Below are 24,187 nucleotides of genomic sequence, written 5' to 3'. Positions count from 1 at the left end.
TGATAATGGTAAGTACAACAAGTATTGGGGAGTGTGCTTTCCTGCTGTCAATAGATATTGATTGATTGATTGAATTTTATTTATATTCCAGCATAAAACAGCAAAGCTGTTTTAATAAGGGAGTGATATGCTCCCTATAACTGGTTGTATCTTCCTTTATGAGTCCACTAGAAGTGGGATAGAAGTAATTAATGTGTGTGTGTGTGTGTGTGTGTGTGTGTGTGAGAGAGAGAGAGAGAGAGAGAGAGAGCCTTATATCAATTAAAATCAATTTATATACATATAAAATTGACTCTTCACAGTAAACCAAAAGAAACCCAATGGAATATGATACAGTCTAGCCTATTAATTATAATGCAGTTAGTTTCTTCTCCCCATTGACTGTTGTACCAAATTATGTTGTTTAAAATAATAATATTATTTTAGGGACTTCTAAAAAGGATGTGGGACCTGTATGCAGCCTACAGGTTGCACTTTTCCCACTTCTGCTCTAGATGTTCAGGTTGCCCTAGCTGGATACTTAAATACATTCTTCTTCCCTGGTATGCTAGGTATACTACGTTTACATTCTGCTTATAACACCACAAAGCTTAGTTGACTGGCACTGTGAAGCACAGTACAGAACAGAAACATTCAGTCATTGCACATTAAGACAGTTCACCTTTATTCCCCATCTACAATATCATACCCATTTTTAAAACCTTTATCTGTCTGTCTTTCTCTCATTATGTCTCACACTCTCTATATGCATTGTCATCCTCCCCCCCCATATAGACAAACTTTTCAATTAAATTCTAATTTATGAAGCAGCCTTCAGGCACTTCAGAATACTGCTAGACTAATACAGTGTGCCCTGTGTATACACGGTGGATCCGTTCCGGCCAACCCTCGTATAAGGGAAAAAATGCAGGACCTCAGGTCCTGTTGTTTTCTATGGCGGTGCACTCCTGCGTGCTGCACTGTGCATGTGCCACAGACACGCACGTCATTAAAAGTGCCAGGGCTCCCTGTCTGCATGACCTTGAGTCTGCATATGGTGAGCCTGTATATGGCGCGGGCATGTTGTATCTATTTCTTTAAAGTATCATTAGGAGCAGAGCCAGCATGGTGTAATGGTTTAAATATTGGACTACAACTCTGGAGACAAGGTTTGAATCTCTGCTTGACCATGGAAACCCACTCAGTGTTCTTGGGCAAATCACATTATCTCAACCTTAGAGGAAGACAAAAGCAAATCCCCTTTGCACAACTCTTGCCAAGAAAATCCTGTGACAGGTTTGCCTTAGGACTGCCATAAATTGGAAAAACACCATCAGGTGCTCTGATAATCCTACATACTGGTTGATTCATGAGGCTTTGACAACCCCGTGTTATAAAGAGCATTTTAAAAATTGCTCTTATTAGATTTTAATAGATGTTTGCAATGTTCAAAGGTAACCAGGATTCCACTGAGAAACTAAATCCTGTATCCATTTTATAAGTGCTTGTGGAACTATAGTGGAATAATTGTCTATATGAGTTATATCAGGCCTGCCCTAACTGCTACTTTCCTGCTATGTTACAACTGTCATCATCTCTAGCTACCATAGTCCTTGGGCCTCCAGCAGGTTGCAAACTGTCAGTGTGTATTAACAGATCACATTCAAGGCATAGAGGCTGCTCAAGATCTGGAGAACCGGAACTGAGTGCATACCATCACAACTCATCCCAGCAATGTAAAGTTCATGTTAACTCCTAGTAAGTCCTCCAACCTCGTCTCCTATGTGCCTGTTTAGCCTGACTGCAAGAAAGAATTATGAATAATAATTCTAACATGGAACTCTTGATTCTTGATATTTTTTTTAGAAAAAAGCTATTGCCTAGAATTATTTCATTAAAAATAGTGTGTGTGTGTGTGTGTGTTTAAATGGACTTTAACATTATGAACGTACCCTCTCATTAATGGCCTGGTATTTGCTAGCCAGCTCATCCTTCTCTGCACGGGTTTGGGCCAACAGATCCTCAAGGCGGGAGAGCTCTTTCTGCAGCAGGCGGTTTTCTTCTTGCATATTGACTGGAAGGGTTGTTCTAGATAAATCTGGAAACAGTGGTAAAGGAATACATTAGTTATGGGAAACGCTACCATAATTGATGCAAGATTCTTGCCCCTCAATTTGTACTTTTTACAAGTAGGCACATGGATTTTGCTTAGAAGTCAAGGAGACTCATTAACACCGTCATTTATCTTGTCAAAATGAATGAATTGGCACCAGAGAGTGAGAAAGTTATTTTTAGTACTACAGCTTTCAGATAGGTGGCCATAGGCCATGTGGGTTTTTTTTCCACATTTGAAAAAAATGATAGGAGGTTCTGGGAACTGTAGTAAAAAAAAAACAGTCTTTCTAAACTCTGGTATTGAGAACTGATTACAGGTAAATACATCACAAAAGCACTGCCTGTTGATGTAGGTTGTCTGTAGCTTAGCAATAGCAATTTAGTAGTGAAGGGGGAGCAAAGGGACCCTCCACTTTTGTCAGCCTCCAAGTTTGAGAATAAATAGTACCAGCTAATATAAAATGTGAGAAACCCAAATTATGAGGATATATATGCTTGCAAGGCATGGGTGAATACTCTTGTTCATTTATAGGTCCCTTTGCATATAAGTTTTATGTAACTTCCATTAAACAGACGGGAGAAATTATTTGGGTGGGTAGTTGGCACTCTACAGTAAACCAGATGACATGAACAGTATGGCTATAATGCTTGATATTATCTGGTCACTGAACAATGAGCTTCATCAACTCCACATCCTCCTCAAAGAAGAAAGTTAAAGAAAGAGCTGCATGAATTGTAATTGGGTGTGTGGTTTAGATGGTTGGTGTTTTAGTTTGGCAAAACTGTGCACTACCTCCTTGCTTTTATGGCAATGCTGCTTCTTAGCAGAGCTATCCTGTCTCGTGAAATTTATAATATTTTTTAAAAAAGAACTAGCATAGGAACAGGAAGTTTTTCTTTCTTAAGAGATGTCTGTGTAAATTTATTATGCTCTCACTAAATACATTTCAGGGCTGCTTTCTAATATCCAAAACTAGGTCTCCTCCTGGGACAGAATCCTGGCCCAGACTCATTTCTGGCAAGGGTGCAGCTATGGAGAGAGGAGGGCAAAATGAGGGCATTGCCCCTAAAATAAGAATTCTTTGCCTTAAATGAAATCTCTTTCAGTCTCCAGGTTTCTAGAATTGCAGTAAAATAAAACTTCACTTGAGGAATACAGTTTAGGCATCCAAAGAAAAGGAGCAGGCAAAATTACTCAGGGAATGTAAACACAGTAAATATAAGAGTTCTAATTTTGAATGGTTTTCAATGTCTCACTTTCAGTTATGCTAGAAATTTGGAGACCCAAGAAAAATTTCATGGAGGGGGGAAGAATTCTAATGAAGAGCAATGCCCTTATATTGCCCCTCTGCCCATAGCTGCACCCCTGACATCTGGTCAAACATGCACCAATGGATTAAAGGAGCTGTATGGAGACAAGCTGCCTCGAAAAGGCCGCTTAATCACAAGCTTCATGTTAGACTTGCCCAGCTATTACAAGGGGAATGATAATCTTCCATGTGGGATGTGGGAATCCTGTGCTCATTTTCCAGCTCTGGTCCAGACATGTTGAGTGTTGCTTGGCAAGCTGCTCAATATTTCTGCTTGTCACATATAAAATAAGGGCAAATAACTCCTTTCTCTTCTGGCAGTCTGGGCTCTAGATAATCTCTCTAATTTTCTGTTTAGCCAGCATTTGGCATGGGAGTGGCTGATGAGAATCTCAAAATATTCAGAGACTCTCACCAGCTAGGATTTTTGAAAAGAGAGAAATTCATGTCCTTTAGTAATGCAGAAGAAAGGAGCAAATGTCTAAGGGAAGATGAGCCTAAATTCATGGCTTCTCTGAAGATTCCCCTGCTCCTGGCCATCTGTTTCATTTGCCATGTGGGTAGGGTTGCCATAATGGAGGACCTCCAAACTGGGACAAATGTAGGACCAGGTTTGAAAATGTAGGAGTTTTTTTTTTAATTTCCTGGCTAGGAAATTAAAAAAAAAAAGTCCTACATTTTCCAACCCTGTCCTCCTCCTCCTCCCGGCTTCGGAGGATGCCTAGGCCGGCTCCCAAGCCGGGAGGAGGAACGGGGGCCGCTTGGAATCGCGGCGATCGCCGCGGTGCCAAGCAGCCTCGTCCTCCTCCCGGCTTGGGAGGAAGCCTAGGCCTGCTCCCAGGCCGGGAAGGAGGCGGGGGCCGCTCCTCATCGCGGCGATCGCCGCGATGAGAGCAGTCTCCGCTTCCTCCCCGGCTTAGGAGGAAGCCTGGGCCTGGCTCCCAGGCCGGGAAGGAGGAGGGGGCCGGCTCCCATCGCGGTGATCGCCGCGATGAGAGCAGTCTCCGCTTCCTCCCCGGCTTAGGAGGAAGCCTGGGCCTGGCTCCCAGGCCGGGAAGGAGGCGGGGGCCGCCCCTCATCGCGGCGATTGCCGCGGTGGGAAGCGGCCTCCTCCTCCTCCTTGGCCTCGCAGAGGCCTTGAGGACCCCGCGGCCGGAGCTCCGACCGCGGAGCCGCCTCCAAGGCTTCGCTGGGGCCCGGGAGGGAGCGTCTCCGCGGCTGGAGCTCCAACCGCGGAGAGCCTTCCCAGGCCTCAGCAAGGCCTTGGAGCCGCCGCGGGGGCTGAAGTGGCCACGGTGGGCGGGGCCGTCCCGGTTTGGGCGCCAAACCGGACCGGGACCAGGATGGCACCGCCCAAACCGGGACTGTCCCGCCCCCCGGCGGGATATGGCAACCCTACATGTGGTTCATGTGAACATCAGTTACTGCATTAATTCTGCAAAGCAGATGCTGCCTATGTCAGACAGACTGCTTATCATGTACGGGGGGGGGGGGTGACAGCGTATGTGCAACCATTTGTATGGTTACTGTGACTGAGTTTCTTATAGATTTTTCCAATGAGTAATTGATAGATATGCACAGGCAATATCATTCCATTCTGGAATGGAAGTAGTGGGTTTTAAAGTCCTCACAGCCCCCTTATACCATCTTCTGCATTTGCTCTTTTACACTTTCTCTGTCCCCAGGGGTATGCCATGTGTCCCTGTTCAGTCCAAAGCTGTACCTTGAGATAATGGTTCAGACAAACTTTGTGTGATGATCTGTCGAATCTTGGCTGGGACAGTTGTGGGTACAGCTCTCTCTCCTTCCCCTCTCACTGTCAATGCTTTGTCATCTTGGCTTGCTTTAGGATGGAGGATGGTGTCCTCTAGTTTCTGAAATACAGAAGGTTATCGCATCAGTGCCTGAAACGTTTCTATTCTGTTCCCAAAACGTTTCAAGATGTAACGTTATGGGAACGGATATTATCGCATTCGAAAATGTAAAGCGTTCCGAGAACGTAACGGGAACACAATTTACCGCATTTGTCCTTATAGGAAGCGTCATAAGTATGAGAACGTTTCAATATTCGCGCATGCGTATTTATTTCGGAGGACCTTGTAATGATGACGTAATCACTCTACTGTTCCTTTTCACCCGGAACTGAATCGGGTGACCTTTTGTGGGGTGTAAAGTTGGCGTCTAAGGAAGTGTTTTTGGAGCTACTGTGCAGTATTATAAAGATTGATGAAGAGCAAAGACGGAGGAGAAGAAGTCACACTGCAAAAACTCTATTTCTCTTGAAGCGACGAAAAGCTGCTTTAAGAAAATTGTTAATTTTAGCTGGCAGTGGAAATGTAAATATTACCGGTTGTCTCGCATGGATGTCCACCTGGCCTCGCATCCCTCGCTGGTGGGTGAGACCCCGCGAGCGTTCCAACTAGTGGAGCACAGAAGTCCTCCAAAATTGGGATAATGAAATGTGGATATCCAATTTCCGCATGCCCAAAGAAACTCTTTTTGTCTTCCCACAGAGACTGGATGGCCATGTGTCAGGATTGCTTTGATTGTGATTTCCTGCATGGCATGGTGTTGGACTGGATGGCCCTTGTGGACTCTTCCTACTCCATGATGCTAGAAAATGCTTCATTATGGATGTGAAGAAAGAATTAAAAAGACACAAAATATAACGTCCCCATACAATTTTGTTGTAACCAGCCTCTGCTGGCTCATGTTTTTTCAACCTTACATTATTATATTACCTCCTCGACATGCAAAAAACTCCATTTTTACAATGAAAGCATAGTATTCTGATCCATGTCATCAGGGAATACCGTGGTCATGACCATCCATTAACACACAATTCATCTTGAGGATTGTTGTGATAAATTTAGTTAATTTCACTTTCCTAAAAAAAAGCTCCATGTCAGGATCTTTTTAACTACTAAGATAAGGTTACATATTATGGATGACATGAAAATCTAAGAAAGGTGCAAGATAAGAAGTCAACAATCATCAACACTTTACATATTTTACGCACCACGTACAACATACCAGTAATACAGCTTTTGATCGTATTGGACCTATTTGCTGCAGTACTAAGTTTTGGCCCATTATTACTGAAATGATACCTCAACCACATTGTTTTATTTATTATCTTGTCCATCATGTATTGTGACAACTAATCATTAATGCAAAAAAACTACTACAATCATCTTTATGACCATACATAAAGATGACATACAGTGTATTATTGTCTATGAGTACCACATGCACAGAAGGAAAGGATTTCCCAGAAAAAAATTGTTTTCAAACACTGCCTTGATTTTTTATATACACATATAGACAAACACACACATACACATATAAATATGTAATATATACATAATATATATATATTACACACACACACACACACACACACACATATATATATATATAATATATTACACATACACACATATACATATATATGTAATATAGATATAATATATAAATATACATATATATTGCCAGTTATCTATATATACAAACATTGATATTACTAATCTATATAGATGTCATTTATATATATGTGTGTGTGTGTGTGTGTGTATAAAACATGTTTTCTATTTATTACATATTTCACATGTTTCTTATAGATATATATATATATATGTTGTATATACATATGTATGTATATATATAGAGACAGAGCGAGAGAGAGAGAGTTTTCCATATACATATATATATAATACCATAATTATACACACATCTATCTACACATAGCCCTCACAAATGGTGGGGCTTGATTTTTTTTCTCTATTTATTTTACTCGATGAGTCCCAGGGAGAGCAAGAAAACCGATGCTCTAGGAATGGGGAGGAATGCAGGGAGGGAAGTCCGTTCAGCCAATCAAAACAAGGCAGATCATGAGAACGGAAGTAAGAACGGTTACATTACCGCTCTCACATTTCTTGGACCGTTTTAAAAACGTTTCCACAAGCTTGGATCACTTTTTCATCCGTTCCCTCCGAGGAACACATATGGAACGCTTTGAGGGGTATGTAGAACGCGATGGGAACCCGATGGGGACATAAATGTGCGGTAAAGTTAAAAGTGTTCTGTTCCAATCGGGTTCCAATAACGTTCTCGGAACGCGATGCGATAAGCTTCACAGTCAAAAGCCAAACCCTAGACATAAAGCTTGAAGGTATCCAATGTATGAATGAGACTTGAGTTTTATACTGTCATATAGAAATCATTGTTACCTTGGCTTCATCCATGACTGAATGACCCACAGGTTTATCTGCATTAAACAATTACAGCAGTTTGATCACTTTTTAACTACCATGGCTCCATCTGATGAAATCCTAGGATTTGTAGTTCTCTGTGGTACATAGAATTCTCTAACACATTCTTCTGAATTGCAGCTTTAGAGCTCTTTGGCAGCCAATTCTAGGTATCATAAACATTTATTTATATAGTACCATCAGTGTACATGGCGGGTTACATGAGTGATTTACAATTGTTATTATGACAGTTCCTGCCCTCAGGCTTACAATCTAAAAACAATAACAACCTGACAAACAAGGAAAAGTGAATGGCAGTGGAGGAGGGGATTACGTATATATGTATGAATGCATGTACTTAAGCATTTGTATGTCACCGCTCAACCCACCAGGACCCCCAGGGCAATGTACAATGGATAAACATTTAAAACATTAATTACACGAATGAAAACTTTAAAAACAGATAATAACTCTTTAAGATTACAGATGCCAGGATTTCATAGGATGGAGTTAGGGACGTAGCTGGGGGGGGGGGGGGTCTTGGGGTCCGCCCCCCCTTACATTAGAAAAATGAATGGTGTGTGCTGCTGTGCCGCTGCACCCAAGCCCCATTATAATGGTGGCACTTAGTCTGGACCCCTCCCTTCCTAAAATCCTAGCTACGTCCCTGATGGAGTCATGACAGTCAAAGTGGGATCGTGTATATGTTAACGGTATGAAGAGATTTCATATTGTTAAAATGGTAATAGGGCTTACTCTACTGGCTCCACTGAAAAGGTTGCACCATTTTGCACATCACTGGCCATATGGCCACATGTTGAGCATGAACATCTCAAAAGAAACCTATGTGATGTGACTGCCACATCCATAGATTTCTATGTAAAAGCATCCTGCACTCAAGAGTCTAAATATGTTCAACTGTCCCATTTGTCAGAAACAGTTCCAAATAATTGTGTTTTCCTACTTTTTCACTTACTTTAAAAATACCCTATTTTCTCTCTCTTCCTCTCACTCTCCCCCTTTGTCCTCAACTTACTTCAACTTACTTTGCTGCAAACTGAGTTTAAATTGCAAAATTACTTTACACTCAGTTAACTCAGTGGGGGTGAGAGGAGAGGGCAAAGTCTTTCCCTTCCCATTAGGCTCAGGAAAGAGCAAACCACTGCAGCCTCTCCTGGAATGTGTATTCTTCTTCATTAACTTTTGCCATCTTGACTTCACTTTTTTTTTTTTAATAATTTTATTTTCAGAGATATCAAAATAAAACAATATATTACTTTCTCACTTTACACATACACCATTTTAAATCTAACAAAAGTAATAAAACAAAAAATTTATAACTTCCAAACATTAATTTGTGTTGCTGAGTGTGTTATATTAATTCTATTTCTACATTCTCTTATCTTATCTTTAACGAAGATCTGAAGAGTACTGTGGTTTAATAAATCGTATTTTGTGCTGAGCTTATTCTAAAAAAGTATAGTTATTTCCAACTGTGTTCCTTGACTTCCTCATCTTTCAGTATATTAATGTTTAAGAAGTTTAAATTTCCCCGGCTAATTAGTTAATTACCTCTACGTTCTCTTAATCAGTCATTCCCCTTATTCAACCCCTTTCCCACTATCTATTCTGCAAGGGCTATCCATCTTGCCCTCGTCCCCTCCAACTTTATATATTCTACCCATGGTTCCCACTCCTTATAAAATACTTGTAAAGATTTCCTTTTTGTCAAACATGCTATTTTTTCCATAGAAAAAAGTTCATACATTTTCAGTTTCCATTCTTCAATTGACGGAGCTCCTTTCTTCTTCCAGTACTTTGCATATACCATCCTGGCCGCTATAATAGCGAAAAAGATTACTTTTTTCCCTTTCCTTTCTAATTCTTCCTCTTCTATAATATTTAGCAGGTACATTTTTGGGTTCATACAATCTCTTACGTTAAACATCTTCCTCATTTCGTTATGTATCCCCCTCCAGAATTTTTTTACAATTTCACAGTTCCACCAAACGTGTAAGTATGTTCCTAATTTCTTTTCACATTTCCAACAGTTTCCATTGGTGTTCTTGAACATTTTTGCAATTCTATATGGGGTGAGGTACCATCTGAACATATTTTTATATAAGTTCTCTCTAATCTCTATACTACTTGTATATTTTCATTCTTACTTTCCAAATTTTTTCCCATTGATCTAGTTCTATCGTCTGATTTATATCTTGGGCCCATTTTATCATATACAGTCGGCCCTTCTTATACACGGATTTTTTATACACGTATTCAAGCATACACAGTTTGAAAATGTTTCAAAAAAGTATAAATTTACCTTGATGATCCATTTTTTATAAGGGACACCATTTTACTATGTCATTATATTTAATGGGACTTGAGCATACACGGATTTTGTTATACACGGGAGATCTTGGAACCAAACCCCAGCATATAACAAGGATCCACTATAATCCTTTACGACTTCATCTTCCATTTCCCAATTTAGAATTAAATTATAAAACTTTGAAATTCTTTTATTTTCTCCCTTTATAATTATTTCCTCGAATTCCTGGTTGCCCTTTCTAATCCCAGTTAATTTGTCATCCATTTTAAATCTTTCGACTAACTGCCTATAGGCGAACCAATTACAGTTGATCCCCTCCCTTTTTAACTCCTCTTGTGATTTAATAATATTTTTATCTTGTTTTTTTTTAATGATATCCGAATATCTTATCCAATTGTTCTGTCTATATTCCTCCCTTCTGATTAGGGCTTCCGCCGGAGAGGACCAGAGTGGTATTTTATTGCACCATTTCCCTTTCTGTTTTAACCAAATTCTAAATAGGGCTTTACGTAATATATGGTTGTTAAAATTTCTATCTACTTTTAGTTTCCTGTAAAAAAGATAGGCATGTATTCCATATCTTAATTCATAGCTTTCTAAGGTTATTAATCTTTTATTATCTAATGTAAACCAATCACATAACCAATCTAGAGCGCACGCTTCGTAGTACCACATTAGGTTTGGGAGTGCTAATCCTCCCCGCTCTGTTTTATCATACATATTTCTAAATTGAGTTCTTGCTTTTTTCTTTTGCCAAATGAATCTTAACATATCCTTGTTCCAACTGTTAAATGGTGCGTTATTCTGTATTATTGGTAAATTCTGAAAGAGAAAGATCATCTTTGGCAATAAAACCATTTTAATCGTTGCAATCCTACCCATCCAAGACAATTTTAATTTATCCCATTTCTCCAAATCCCTTTTGATTTCTTTCCAGATTTTCTCATAATTATTATGAAATAGGTCTCTATTATTAGTTGTCAAATTAATTCCCAAGTATTTCACTTCCTTCTTAACTTGAAATCCTGTCCTCCTCTTCAGATCTTCTTCCTCCTTTTTTAATAAATTCATGGTCATCAATGTAGTCTTGGAGTTATTAATTTTATAGCCTGTAACCTTCCCATAGTCTCTGAGGATCCGCATCAATGAATCAATACAGTGGTACCCCGGGATACGAATTGATCGCGTTACGAAATTTCCGGGGTACGAAAAAGTTAGATTGGAAAAAACTGTTCCGGGTAACGAAAGATTTTTCGGGTTACGAAATTCATTTCGGCGCGAAATTTAAATGCAAAGCGCGGCTAGCGGCTTTCCAGCACTAACGGAAAGCCTTTTCGGGTTGCGAAATGTATCGGGTTACGAACGGCGCCGCGGAACGAATTAATTTCGTAACCCGAGGTAGCACTGTATTGTCAACTGGGTCTGATATTGTCAAAACTAGGTCATCAGCATACGCTCTTAATTTAAATATTTCCTTACCAATTTTCACACCTTCAATCAACTTCTCTTTTCTGATTACATTTAGTAATATTTCCAGAACTATTATAAATAATAAGGGAGAAAGGGGGCAACCCTGTCTCACTCCTTTATTAATTATTAATTTTCCAGACTTTTCCCCATTAACTAAAATATTCGCTTCTTGGACAGAATAAATATTTTGGATCCAGGCTAGGAAGTTCTCCCCCACCTTCATTTTCTTTGGGGCATTCGATAATATAAGATGGGACTTCATGTTTGGGGTACTAAAGTCCCATCTTATATTATCGAATGCTTTCTCCGCGTCCAAAAACATCAATGCCAATTTCTTATCTATTTTTTTCTCATGTAATTCAATTAAATTAATAATGTTTCTAATGTTATCTTTAATTTTCCTAGGAGGGAGAAAGCCATTTTGATCCGTATGTATCCAATTTATTAATATTTTTTTAAACCTGTTTGCTAAGATTGATGCTAATATCTTATAATTTGTGTTTAATAAAGCAATTGGTCTATAATTTTTAGGGTCTAATTTATCTTTATCCTCTTTAGGAATTAGGATTATATTAGCTTGACTCCAGATTTGGGGTAAACTCCCTCCTTTAGTTTGATTCATAGTTTCGGCCAATTGATAAATTAGTGACGCTTCAAATGTTTTGTAAAATTCATTAGTGAAACCGTCTGGACCTGCCGATTTATTCACTTTGCTTCTCTTAATTGCTTGCGACACTTCTTCCGGTGAAATAGTCTTATTTAGTAATTCCCTTTGTTCCTCTGTTAGTTCTTTCATTTCTACCTTTTCTAGATATTTTAACACTTTACTTTTTTTATATTTAACTTCTTTGAACAATTCAGCATAGTAATTGTAAAAAACCTTTTTAATTTCTTCTTTTGAAGTTATAATCTTCCCTTTATTTCTTAATTCCAACACAGTTTTCTTAGCTATCTCTTTTCTCAAATAATAAGCTAACATTTTCCCCGGTTTGTTTGCCGCCTCATAGTACTTATGTCTTAAGTAATTCGTTTTCCGATTCACTTCTTCCATGGTTAATATATCTATTTGCTTTTGTATAAATTTGATTTCTTGTTCTGCTTCTTTATCATTAACTTTATCCTTTAATATACCTTCCCATTTCATTAAAAGTCTACTAAGTTCTGCCATCTTTTCTTCATTCTTTCTCTTACGTTCCGCCCGTCTTAATCAAACTACCTCTTATTACCGTTTCATTGCGTCCCAGATTATCCACATAGGTGTTTCTCCATTAATATTTTCATTAAAATAATTCTCAATATCCTTTTTGATTAATTCCACAATTTTTTCATCCTTCAGCAGATTCTGATTTAAACGCCAATTATATTCTTTCTTTCCAAATTTAAATTCAACACTAACTGGGTTGTGATCAGACCAAATTTTCGGATGTGTTTTTACTTTGTTAATTTTTGGGATCAGGTGTGCTGATGCCCATATCATATCTATTCTTGCCCATGATTTATGATAATTTGAAAAAAACGTAAATTCTTTAGTCTTCCTGTATTTAGCTCTCCACACATCTTGTATTGTTAAAATATCTATCATCTCAAAGAATTCCCTAGGTAGTTTTCCCTGATTTTTTTTTATTGCTTTACTTGATTGTCTGTCCAAATTCGGATCTACCACCCCGTTCCAGTCCCCAAGTAGTATATAAGAGTCATAACTCCAATCGATTAGTCTCTCCCATATTTTTTTATAAAACCTGGCTTTATTAGAATGTGGGCTGTATATCCCTAAAACTAAAACTTTTGTGAATTTGCTTTTATTTCTACTGCTAGGAAATGACCATCAGGGTCATTACAGATTTCCTTTACATCATAGCTTTGATTTACATAGATTACTATTCCCCTCTTTTTTACTTTTGCTGCTGAAATGAATTCCTGTCCTAACTTAATGCATCTGAGGTATTTTCTATCTTTTTCTTTAATTCTAGTCTCTTGTAGACAATAGATATCCTATTTCAATTTTTGAAGGTAATGGAAATTTTTTTTCCTCTTCTGAGGTGTGTTTAACCCCTGTACGTTCCATGTACATATTTTCAAGTCATTGTGTGAACCCATTATATCTGCCAAATATTAAGACTGCAATTCCTAGTTTTTGTCCTTTCTTTCCTAATTATCGAAGTACTCTTCCAATAATGTTTCTTCTTTTCTTCCTGATGGTCCTTCCAGTCAATATCTTCCTCGAATCCTTCTGGATCAAGCAACTGGCGATCTATATCAATTAATAAGCTACTCAGGTCTTGTCGCAATACTTCTCTTCCATCCGTCTCCTCTTCTTCTTCCTCCTCAACGAAGTCTTCATCCTCTCGTTGTCTTATAGTTAAGTTACTTGCCGTGGCTCCTAATAGCTTCTCATTTTCTTCCTCATTGTCCTCCCTATTTAAGTTCTCTTCTGGGTCCTCATCTTCACCTGCATTGTTATCCATTTTCTCCTTCATCTTTCTCAGGAAAGCCTTAGCTTGATCTTGACTTCACTTTTATGTTGCTTGGCTACACATGCCTCAATTTTCATTTGTGAAATGTTGGAGGGTATGTGCATGCTCTCCCTTCTCAAACATTCATAATATATGGCTGTCAGGGGTGAGAAGCAGGCCATTGAATTCTCTGGGGTCATTCCCACTTACCTATAAAGCGGGTCATGATCCGAATTTAGGGAGCATCGTTCCTACTGAAGCTCGCATTAAATTTCCATTACCCCTCATTCGTTCCCACAGCATCTCGAATTAGAATCGAATTAAAATGTTTAAACCGGATTATCAGCCTATAATTCAGTTTAAAAAATAGTAGGTTATAACGCGAGTTATTTTTGAAAGCGGGGTATGATTCCCTGTATCCTAATGGGAACAAAAAGGTGTCTGATTCAGGAACCTGGAGATGGGAGGAGCAGCGCTCAAGGGGCTGGCCTGGGGATGTCACCCTCTTTGTTCTCTTTCTGCATCGCCAGCACCATTTTCTTCAATTTGCATACACTTTCCCCCGGTGGATTGCAACCTCCCCTCTGCTCCTCATTCATAGACCGATGTGTGAGGAGAGACATTGAACACCATTTAAAACTATTTTTTTCTTTTTTCATCTCTGCCTGAGCAGCAGATGGGCTTTGCAGTACATGCCTGCTTGATTGCCCTCCAAACAGCCCAAAGAGCAATGGGGGAGGCAAAGCGATTTTGGGAAAGGAGGCTCCTTCCAGAGGAACTATGGGATGGGCATTGCAGGACATCCCTGCTTGATCGCCCTCCAAACAGCCCAAGGAGTAATGGGGGAGGCAAAGCGATTTTGGGGAATGGCGAGCCTGGACGCCCAGGGATCTGAGGGGGGGGGGGTTCGAGCCTTATCTTCTCTCTTCCCAAAGATTCTCTCCCCAATAATGAAGCCCGCTGCCTTCTCCTCCTTGATCCGATTTGCCAAGCCTCCTTCTAGTCTGGGGAGACACAACAGATGAGCCTTGGATGCAGCCAATTTTCATTGGCTGCCCCCCCCCAAAAAACCCCAAGACTTGTGACGTCTGAAGCCTACGCACTTGATTGACAGCTTGTGGACACAAATGGGAACGGGGAGCAAGTTAATCCGCTTTAAAATAAAGTGATTTAAAATAAATGAGAACGAAAACAGGGTCTAAATGAATCGAGGTAATTTGCCCCTTTTGGTAATGGAAACGATTGAAAAAATTTGAATTATTCACGGAACATAATCTGAATCAGAATCGCTCCAATATAATCCATTTTATCTGCCAAGTGGGAACGCCCCCTTGGTGAGAATTCTAAACACCCCTCCATAAACAGCATATTTTTCAACATTTCATGTGGCCAAGCAACATCAGAGTGTGCTCAAGATGGGTAAATTATTAATGAAAAAGGACAAACTGGGAGGGGCTGCAGCGGTTTGCTTTTGCTGGAACCAAATGGGAAGGACAAGTTTTTGCATCCTCCTCTCTTCTACCCCTTCCTGAGTTAACTACTGAGCCTATTGAGAAGAACAAAACTCTGCCTGCTCCTCTCCTCAGTGTACTCAGTTTGAAAAAACTGAAGTAATCTAAAGACAAATGAAGAAAGTGACTATAGTGGAGAAACTGGAACATTTTAAAAGCAGCTGAAGAAATGGGACAACCATTTGCTTTTTGCAACAAAATGCCATGATGTTATAAAACAACCATTGCCACTACTGATACCAGTAGGATGTCAGTATTGTGTACCACAATTTAATAATTCAGAATTTCTGCTCACTGAGTAGAGGCTTTCTTGTTGTTATATATGGCATCAAGTATATACAGTATAGCCATTTTTCCTCCCCACATTTCATAAGATGCCACTGCTGTTCTTCATAATGTTTCCCAAACTTTCCAAGTTGAACGAAATAATTCTATAATCTGGAGAGGCCTTTCCTGATAAACAATGCAACGTGATATTCTCACATACATAGAGAGATATTTTTATTGTATTGCAAAGAGATTTGATACATGTTGAAAACAAATATGACATGCATACAAGTACAACAGCAGCCAAGAATCAACATTATCTAACATTCCCGCAAAATATTCCTAACACCTAGCTAATACACTGACATAGAGTAGGAGTGAAGATAAATAGTTATAATGTCTAGAATCAAATGCTTGTAAAAATAGCAAAAAGGAGACATACGTTTTTCTGATTCAGTTAAATAGCAAAATATATCTGTTAATGCCTAATTATAGAGACATCATAAAGTGAACTGGAAAAATAGGTAATCATTATGCAGCCATTCTTTCAAGCAGACTACCATTAAACTTTTTGTTTCTGCTAACAAACACCCTGCAGCAATTATGAACAATCAATAAGCTCTGACATATATTCATAAGGATATATTTTTCCACATAGGATCTATTTATTAACCTGTACAACTAACCAGAACTATCAGAGGGTCACACGATATGAAAATATATGCAGTTACTGATACTACAATACATTAGCATTTCCAAAAATAACAGATGAAAGGACATTCCCATGTTTTGCCATTTTGACATTACCAACACCATCTTCATTATCCCAATATACAGTAGGTGACTCAGGCTATTAATTGTCAGATATTACTGACATTAGATTTTATAGTACAGTGGGTCCTCTGCATTTGTTGTGGTTAGGGGCACAGGACTCCTGTGAAAGTGGAAAAAATGCAAATAAAAAACCATTTTTTTTTAAATCTGAGAGAACACCTTCCTAAGAATCTCTAGGTTCTCCAGTACTGTACAGTTCTATGGTCAACATCTGCCAGAAGCTGACCACAGAATCATGTTGGAGGACCTAAAAATGGTTAGAGAAGTATAGTTTTTTGTGGGTTTTTCGGGCTATGTGGCCATGTTCTAGAAGAGTTTCTTCCTGACATTTCGCCAGCATCTGTGGCTGGCATAATAATAATAATAATAATAATAATAATATTTTATTTCTATCCCGCTTTTCCATGGTGATCAAAGCGGCGTACAGTATGCAATTAAAATACAGACATGTCAATAAAACAATTTAAAATATCATATTTAAAAAAACTAATTACACAGTCAGCTGAATTGAAAGTCCGAGAACATAGCCAAGGTCATAACAAATGGGGGGAGAGTGTATAATATCACATCTCATGGGGGGAAAGCTTGGTGAAAAAAATAGGTCTTAAGGTTCTTTTTAAAGAGATCCAGGGAGGTGGTGGAACGGAGCTTGTCGGGAAGGTTATTCCACATTTTTGGGGCCGAGATGGAAAAGGCCCTTTGCGAGGTCGCTGCATAATGTGCAGTTGGGACCTTCAGCAATTTCTTCCCGACAGATCTGAGTGTGCGGGGCGGATTATATGGGGAGAGGCGGTCCTCCAAATACCCTGGGCCCAAGCCATTTAGGGCTTTGTAGGTAATTACAAACACCTTGTATTGCGCCCGGAAGCGAATAGGCAGCCAATGAAGATCTTTCAAAATTGGTGTTATGGTCAGCCCTGGAGCATCCAGCGACCAGTCTCGTTGCCATGTTCTGCACTAATTGAAGCTTCCGAGTTTGGTACAAGGGTTGCCCCATGTAGAGCGCATTACAGAAATCCAATCGAGAGGTTACCAGAGCGTGTACTACAGTTTCAAGGTCCCTTCGGTCCAGGTAGGGTCGCAGCTGGCATATCAGCCGAAGCTGGTAACAAGCGCTTCTGACCGTCGCACCCACCTGAGATGTCAGTTGGAGCAATGAGTCCAGAAGCACGCCCAGACTGCGAACAGAGTCCTTCAGGGGAAGCGTGACCCTGTTCAGGACAGGTGGTGAAATTACAGTACCCGGGCCTGGGGAACCTATCACTAGTACTTCCGTTTTCTCTGGATTCAAGCTGAGTCTGTTTTTCCTCATCCAGCCCATTACCGACTCCAAGCAGGCATTTAGAGGAGAAATGCCATCCCTAGTCACTGCATCAGTCGGAGACACAGAGAAGCAGATCTGGGTGTCATCAGCATACTGATAACACCACGCCCCGTGTCTCCGGATGATCTCGCCCAGTGGTTTCATGTAAATGTTAAATAGCATGGGGGACAGAATAGCTCCTTGAGGGACACCAGATGTAAGTTCCCTCTTATCAGAGCAGACATCCCCCAGCTGCACCATCTGGAATCTACCCGAGAGGTAGGAACAGAACCACTGGAGCGCAGTGCCCCCGATGCCTAACTCCCTCAGGCGTTCCAGAAGGATACCATGGTCGATGGTATCTTCAGAGAATGCTTGCCTGGAAAGGAGTTGGGTATCTATATACTGTGTGACCTGGGAAGGCAGAAGTGATTTGCATGTGTATTGTTCTGTTGCTAATGGAGGCCTCAGGGTGGCAGGGTATGCAAAAGAGGATTAGTGTCTGCTTGATTAGTGCCCATTGTCTGCTGGGAAGCCCCTGACCCTGGGAGATTTCGTATTTGCATTTGTTGAGTCTTCATCTTGCTGTTTTTCAGGACTGGTAGCCAAACCTTGTTTACTTTAAGGGTTTCCTCTTTCCTGTTGAAATTGTCCAGGTGTTTGTGGATTTCAATGGCTTCCCTGTGTATCTTGACATGGTAGTTGTTGACATGGTCCAGAATTTCAGCGTTTTCAAATAGTCTTTTATGCCCAGGATGGTTTGTGGCATGTTCTGCTACTGCTGATTTTTCTGGCTGGCCCAGTCTGCAATGTCTCTCGTGTTCCTTGATTCTTGTTTGCACACTGCATTTGGTGGTCCCTATGTAGACTTGTCAGCAGCTGCATGGTATGCAGTAAACTCCTGCGGCTGTGAGAGGGTCTCTCTGGTCCTTGGCTGAGCGAAGCATTTGCTGGCTAGGAGAGGCTACAGCAGTTTGCTTTTGCCTGAATTCATTGGGAAGGGCAAGTTTCTGCCCCTTCCTGTCCCCCAAGTTAACTGAGTGCAAACTACTTTTGCACTCTGAACTCACTTTTCAGCAACAAATATAACATGATCGCAAAAAGGAAAAGTGGAAGGAGGAAAGAGGAATTGGGAGATTTTAAAAGCAGCTAGAGAAAAAATGGGATGAAAGAGGATTATTCAGGACTGTCTCTGCCAAATTGGGAAAGTTGGCAGCTATGTAATAATTTGATTACAGTGAAAGCAATGGTAAAATACTATTGGGTCTAAACCCCTGATGGAAAGGTGGTTTGGATGATGATGATGTCCCTTTAACAACTTATTTGTTCCCCACTAAATCATTTTCCTGTTTCTGGCTTTCAAAACAACAGATGCCACATGTAAGCACAAAAACTGCAAGACCTGCAAAAATTCCGATCGCTTAACTCTAACATTCAGGCCACCTATCAGCAAAGGCACTGATTAAAACACTTTGGCTTGGTAATGGGTTGCAGCTGTAGTGTGGAGACTCCAAATAGGACCCATGGAGATAGCTACTCCCTCTGCAGCTGGTGATGTCAGCACAGCTGTGGTAGCTGCAGAAAAAGCAACCACCGCTCAAGGACCCACATCTTAGCTAAACCCAAGACTCTCCATTCATAAAAAGGGGGGATGAGAAGCACTACTCATAGCAGTGCCACAGGGCCCCATGGTCCTTGTACCTCTGCTACAGGGGCAATAAGACCTGTAATAAGCTGACCAGGAAACAAAGCCAAGGATAAGAGAGATTTCCCCCACATATCCATTTCAAGCAGTGTCCCCTAGCCCAATTCACATAAACAGTCAAGAAAGGTTCAAAGGATGTCTTAACCCGTATGTGTGAAAACACTTTTAGAGCAGGACATGTGTTAGACCTTTTTTCTGCTTCATGACAGATAGGTAAATGTGAGGACAGTATTGTCGGATTTTATGAATTCTTTTGATTAACAGATAGGAAACTGGACATTTAAGAGAAAACAGGTTTCTAGGCCTCATTGGCTGAGTCTGTGTCCCCATTTCACTCAAATACAGGTGCTGAACCACTCACCATATTGTATCCGGTTCCTACTTCTTTGCAATTTACCATTCTAGTACTAACCCAATTATTTGCCCTGTTTCCTATTGTGTCTTGATTTGGTGTAGATATTTTTCACACAATAACTTGCATGGTAACTGTCAATGGATGTAGGATAGGAAGTGCTGAGGAACAAAGCAGAGGTGGACAAATGTGGAAGACTAGCCCTTGAAGAGATCTTGGAGGGTCACATCTGCTCCTGCAATATATATGTTTAGTTTTTTTGTGGAAAGCCTCTGACTCTGAGTGGTTTCTCATTTGCATTTGCTGAGTCCTGGTTTTGTTGTCCTTCAGGACTGGTAGCCATACTTATTTTGGCTTTTCCAGCAAATAACAATCACCAATTAGCAGACTTTAATCTTCTTCTGCATATCTTCGTACCCTGAGGAGGCCATCAACAACAGAACAATACACAGATTAACATGGGAATCACTCCTCCTCACCCAGGGTCACACAGTATATATACTGTATACTCACTCTCTTCCAGGTTAGCATTCTCTGAAGATGCCAGCCACAGATGCTGGCAAAACATCAGGAATAAACTCTTATAGAACATGGCCACATAGCCCGAAAAACCCACAAAAAACTATGGATGCTGGCTATGAAAGCCTTTGACTTCACAATATATATGTTTGTTTGTTAGTTGTTTGCATTTAAAAAAAAAACCCTGGACTGGCCCAGGGGCCATATGTAGTCTGCAGCCCATGCTTTGCCCACCCCTGGCATAGACAATGCAGCATGTAGGCATGGGCCTTCTTTGACATCTACACACAGCCAGTCCTACCATTAGGAACTGTGGGGTGTTGGATTCAAGAAGCAGATGATAGGCCGCAGTTGTACCCTCCCCTGCCTACAAAGTTCTTCCTCATCCCCATGCCCTTGCCCTCTGTTGGAGTCGGACAGTGTTCTCTATGTGCCATACTACCTGCCTTCTGCCTCCTATGTTCGCCTGCTGTCCTGAGGCATGACATAGGCAGTTGTCCCATCACTGGTACTGAAGCAAGACTCAACTCCCATGCCAGTTGCTTTTCTTTACATGAAATGAGAAATGGGATCTTTTCTCTTTCCTCATTAGAGAGCAAAGTATCTTGGGCTGGCCCTGCCTCTGAAACTGTGGATAATGGGAGAGAATACCCCCTTTTGCATGAGTAGAACTATGGGCTTTAAAATGGATATTAAGAAAAAGAGCCAGTTGTCCATGATAGTCTCAATCAGGAGTGGGCACAATCCAGAGCCTGGAAAGTTATGCTAACACATTTTTGGTTCCTCTGGAATTGCCATGGCTGCCATTCTGGCTACTATCATTCTCCTTTCAAGTCAATTTAGGAGGATTCTGGCTGTTTTCAGGTGGATAGTCCCCACTTCAGCATCCTGCAGTCCCATAAAGGGGTTTCCAACCATGTACACAACATTTTGAAAAGATATATTGCAAATGCCTTTTGGGGCTGATTGTGTGTGTGTGTGTGTGTGTGTGTGTGTGTGTGTGTGTGTACTAGGACTTGGGAAAGGTAGAGTTCCCAAGCTTTGCACTGGATGCACTAAATGGCTGCATGTGAGCCACATAATTCCTGCTTCTGGTCTAAATTAATCCCTACTTCCAAGTTACCCTGAACCATGGCAGTTAGTGGCTTCTATGTCAATGGGGTGGTGATGCCCACACTCTCAAGGGGTGCAAGATGGGATTTCAGAGTATGTGACAAAAAGTGCCTTTTGTCCTTGGGTGACAAATCATGAGTCATCACTCATTTTTTTCTGAATAAATTAAGATCTAATTTAGATTTGTATTTCATGCACTGAGTTAAAAGATTTTTTTTAAGTTCAATTTGTTCACCTGCAGTATTGTATGTGGTTCAATTAGTGGTTTGAAAATTAGAAATTAGGCCTCTTCATCTTCAAATATGATATTTGTAGGGGGTGCGGATATTAATGAAAGATTTTCTATGGGCCTTGGGCATAGAAAAGTTGGGAACCACTGCTTTAAAACTGAGTCCCACAATGTCTGACCAGGCTGCCTTCAAATAAGAATGTAAAAAATTGAAATCTAAGGCTTCGGTCCAATTGCTAGTCCCAACCACAGTTTGTCCACTGAATCAAATCCTGAGTGGCAAGTTGGCAATTATGCAAATCCCACTGATTCAACGAGTCTACACTTAATTGGGACTAGCAACTATTATTTGTCCTAAACCCACAGTCTTATGCATGCTTGTTTGGCAATAAATAATCTCACTCAATTATATCTCTGAAGAGGCATATGTAATACAGAGCTGTAAATCTATCTTCCAGTTTGTTACCTCCAAGACTATCCATGTGTGCACTTTGGTCTCATTTCCAAAAGCTTACTGCCCTCTAGCGAAATATGAAATGCTTCAGCATTTGTAAGAAAAAGAATGTGTCTAGCCTGCTCTATTAGGTAGAAAAATAGACATTGCAGTTAAACCTAGGTACCATGAAGACTCCAAATTGGAGAATAAATCCACATAGGAAGGCTTCAAATAGTCCCCTCCCCCCCAAAAAATCATATATTTAAATTTAAAAAAACCATCAGGGCTCCCTACTTGCTGCAGAATGCATGTGAACATGACCATCACTCTCCTTAGATTACAAATGAGAAGAGAGACAAGAAAACAACCATTCTCTCACACTGGCAAGTTTCATATAAAGACAACGTGCAAATAGTGTCTGCACAGCATTACGATTTCTATAATCCTGCTGCGATGTCATACTTGATACACCTTTTGAGTACTATCATAAACTCCTCTCCTCTCATGAATATTCCACATAAAACATAGTAAACTACCATATACTGAGATGTACCAAAGAACCATTTAGTTCAGGATTAACCACACTAATAGGTAGCCGATTTTCAAGATTTCAGACAGGTGTTGCTCCCAATTCTATCTGTAGATTTGACACTGCTTTAACTGCCATGGCTCAATGCTATGGAATTCTGGGCATTTAATAATAATAATAATAATAATAATTTGTTTTATTTATATACCGCCATTCCAAAGATCATAGCGGTGAACAGCAAGTAAGCTAATTTGCCCCCAACAGTCTGGGTACTCATTTTAGCGACCTCGGAAGGATGCAAGCCTGAGTCGAGCTTGGGCCCTTTTGCTGGTCTTGAACTCGCAACCTTGTGGTTTTGAGTGAATGGCTGCAGTACAGGCATTTAACCACTGCGCATTGCCTCTCTGACACAGAAAAAGGCTCACAAAACTACAATTCCCAGAATTCCATAGTATTGAGCTATAGCAGTTAAAGTGATATGTCACACTGGATCATGATTCATTTCTGCAGTGTGGATGCAGCCCCTATAAAGTAGGATAAGCTCAAGGAAATAGAGAGAGAGAGTTTGGCCTAAAGTGACCCACCAAGAATCAAGGATTGGGTGAAGATTTGAACCTGGAACTCTCCATTCATTGTCCATCACTTAACAAGCCATGGCAGTATTATTTGCACTGGGTCAACAAATCACTTCCTTCCATACAAATAATCTAGATATAACTTCGGATCTTTCTCTGGTCCTTTAGGAGCCCAAGAAGGAACTATACCTTGTCCAGACCAGGAATATGAAGGAAAGGCGGATATGAAATACAGCCATTTTACTTTCTTCATCCATTTTACTTTCCAAGGCTGCATCCTTGTTTGCTTTATATAGATTAAATGTATAAAGTAGTATCCAAAGTGGTCTTGTAGCACCTTTGCAACTAACTGAGCAAAAGACGCTGTAGCATAATTTTTCATAGCCTGGGGATGCATCCACACTGCAGAAATAATCCACTTTGGCACCACTTTTTTTTAAAAAGGGGTACTGACCTGGATCGCAGCCTCCAGCCTGAGACTTGGCTTCTCCTGCTCCGCCTCCTCACCGGCTTCGCTCATGGCTCAGAGCCCGAGGAAGAAGAGCCAGAGGACAGATCCTGCCTTGGGGAGCCTCTCTCTGCCTATCCATCACCCTCCAGCCCTTTAGCAAGGAAGAGGCCCTGCTGCGGTTGCCAGGCAACAGGGACGCCGAGTGCCTGGCGTCGTCATGGAAACAGAACGCGGCCCGGGGTTGCCATGGGGACTAAGGGACGCTGCAAACTGAAACAGAGAACACTGAAGGGAAAGGCGGGAAAATTCCCTTTTGAGGGGGAAAATAAATAAATAAAATCAATTTCAACAATTTAAATATATCATATAGACTCCTAGAGTTGGAAGACACCTCAAAGGCCATCCAGTCCAACCCCATTCTGCCATGCAGGAACTCAGAATCAAAGCATCCAGC

The 24,187-nt window shown here is 40.6% G+C and overlaps 1 protein-coding gene across 8 annotated transcripts in view; it reads right to left on the bottom strand.

Annotated features, from left to right (window-relative positions):
• CROCC2 (ciliary rootlet coiled-coil, rootletin family member 2) overlaps positions 1-23,854 on the bottom strand; it is a 137,693-nt gene extending 113,839 nt beyond the window's left edge. For 4 of the 8 annotated variants that reach the window (XM_089509291.1, XM_089509297.1, XM_089509295.1 and 1 more), the window contains exons 1-3: positions 23,737-23,854; positions 5,128-5,278; positions 1,932-2,077 (exon numbers count right to left, since the gene is read on the bottom strand). In XM_089509291.1, the coding sequence (XP_089365417.1) occupies positions 1,932-2,077; positions 5,128-5,278; positions 23,737-23,802 (363 nt within the window). In that variant the 5' untranslated portion in view covers positions 23,803-23,854. Of the gene's footprint in view, positions 1-1,931; positions 2,078-5,127; positions 5,279-5,423; positions 5,727-5,751; positions 5,827-7,633; positions 7,763-23,736 lie in introns of those variants that run through there. The other 4 variants (XM_089509294.1, XM_089509292.1, XM_089509293.1 and 1 more) reach the window with 4 other exon arrangements.
• Positions 23,855-24,187: the final 333 nt, after the last annotated feature.

The sequence above is a fragment of the Sceloporus occidentalis genome, unplaced genomic scaffold (assembly GCF_023333645.1).
Source record: "Sceloporus occidentalis isolate IW3139 unplaced genomic scaffold, rSceOcc1.0.p SCAF_2, whole genome shotgun sequence".
Lineage (NCBI taxonomy): Eukaryota > Metazoa > Chordata > Lepidosauria > Squamata > Phrynosomatidae > Sceloporus > Sceloporus occidentalis.
This window is presented reverse-complemented; position numbering and strand designations above follow the sequence as displayed.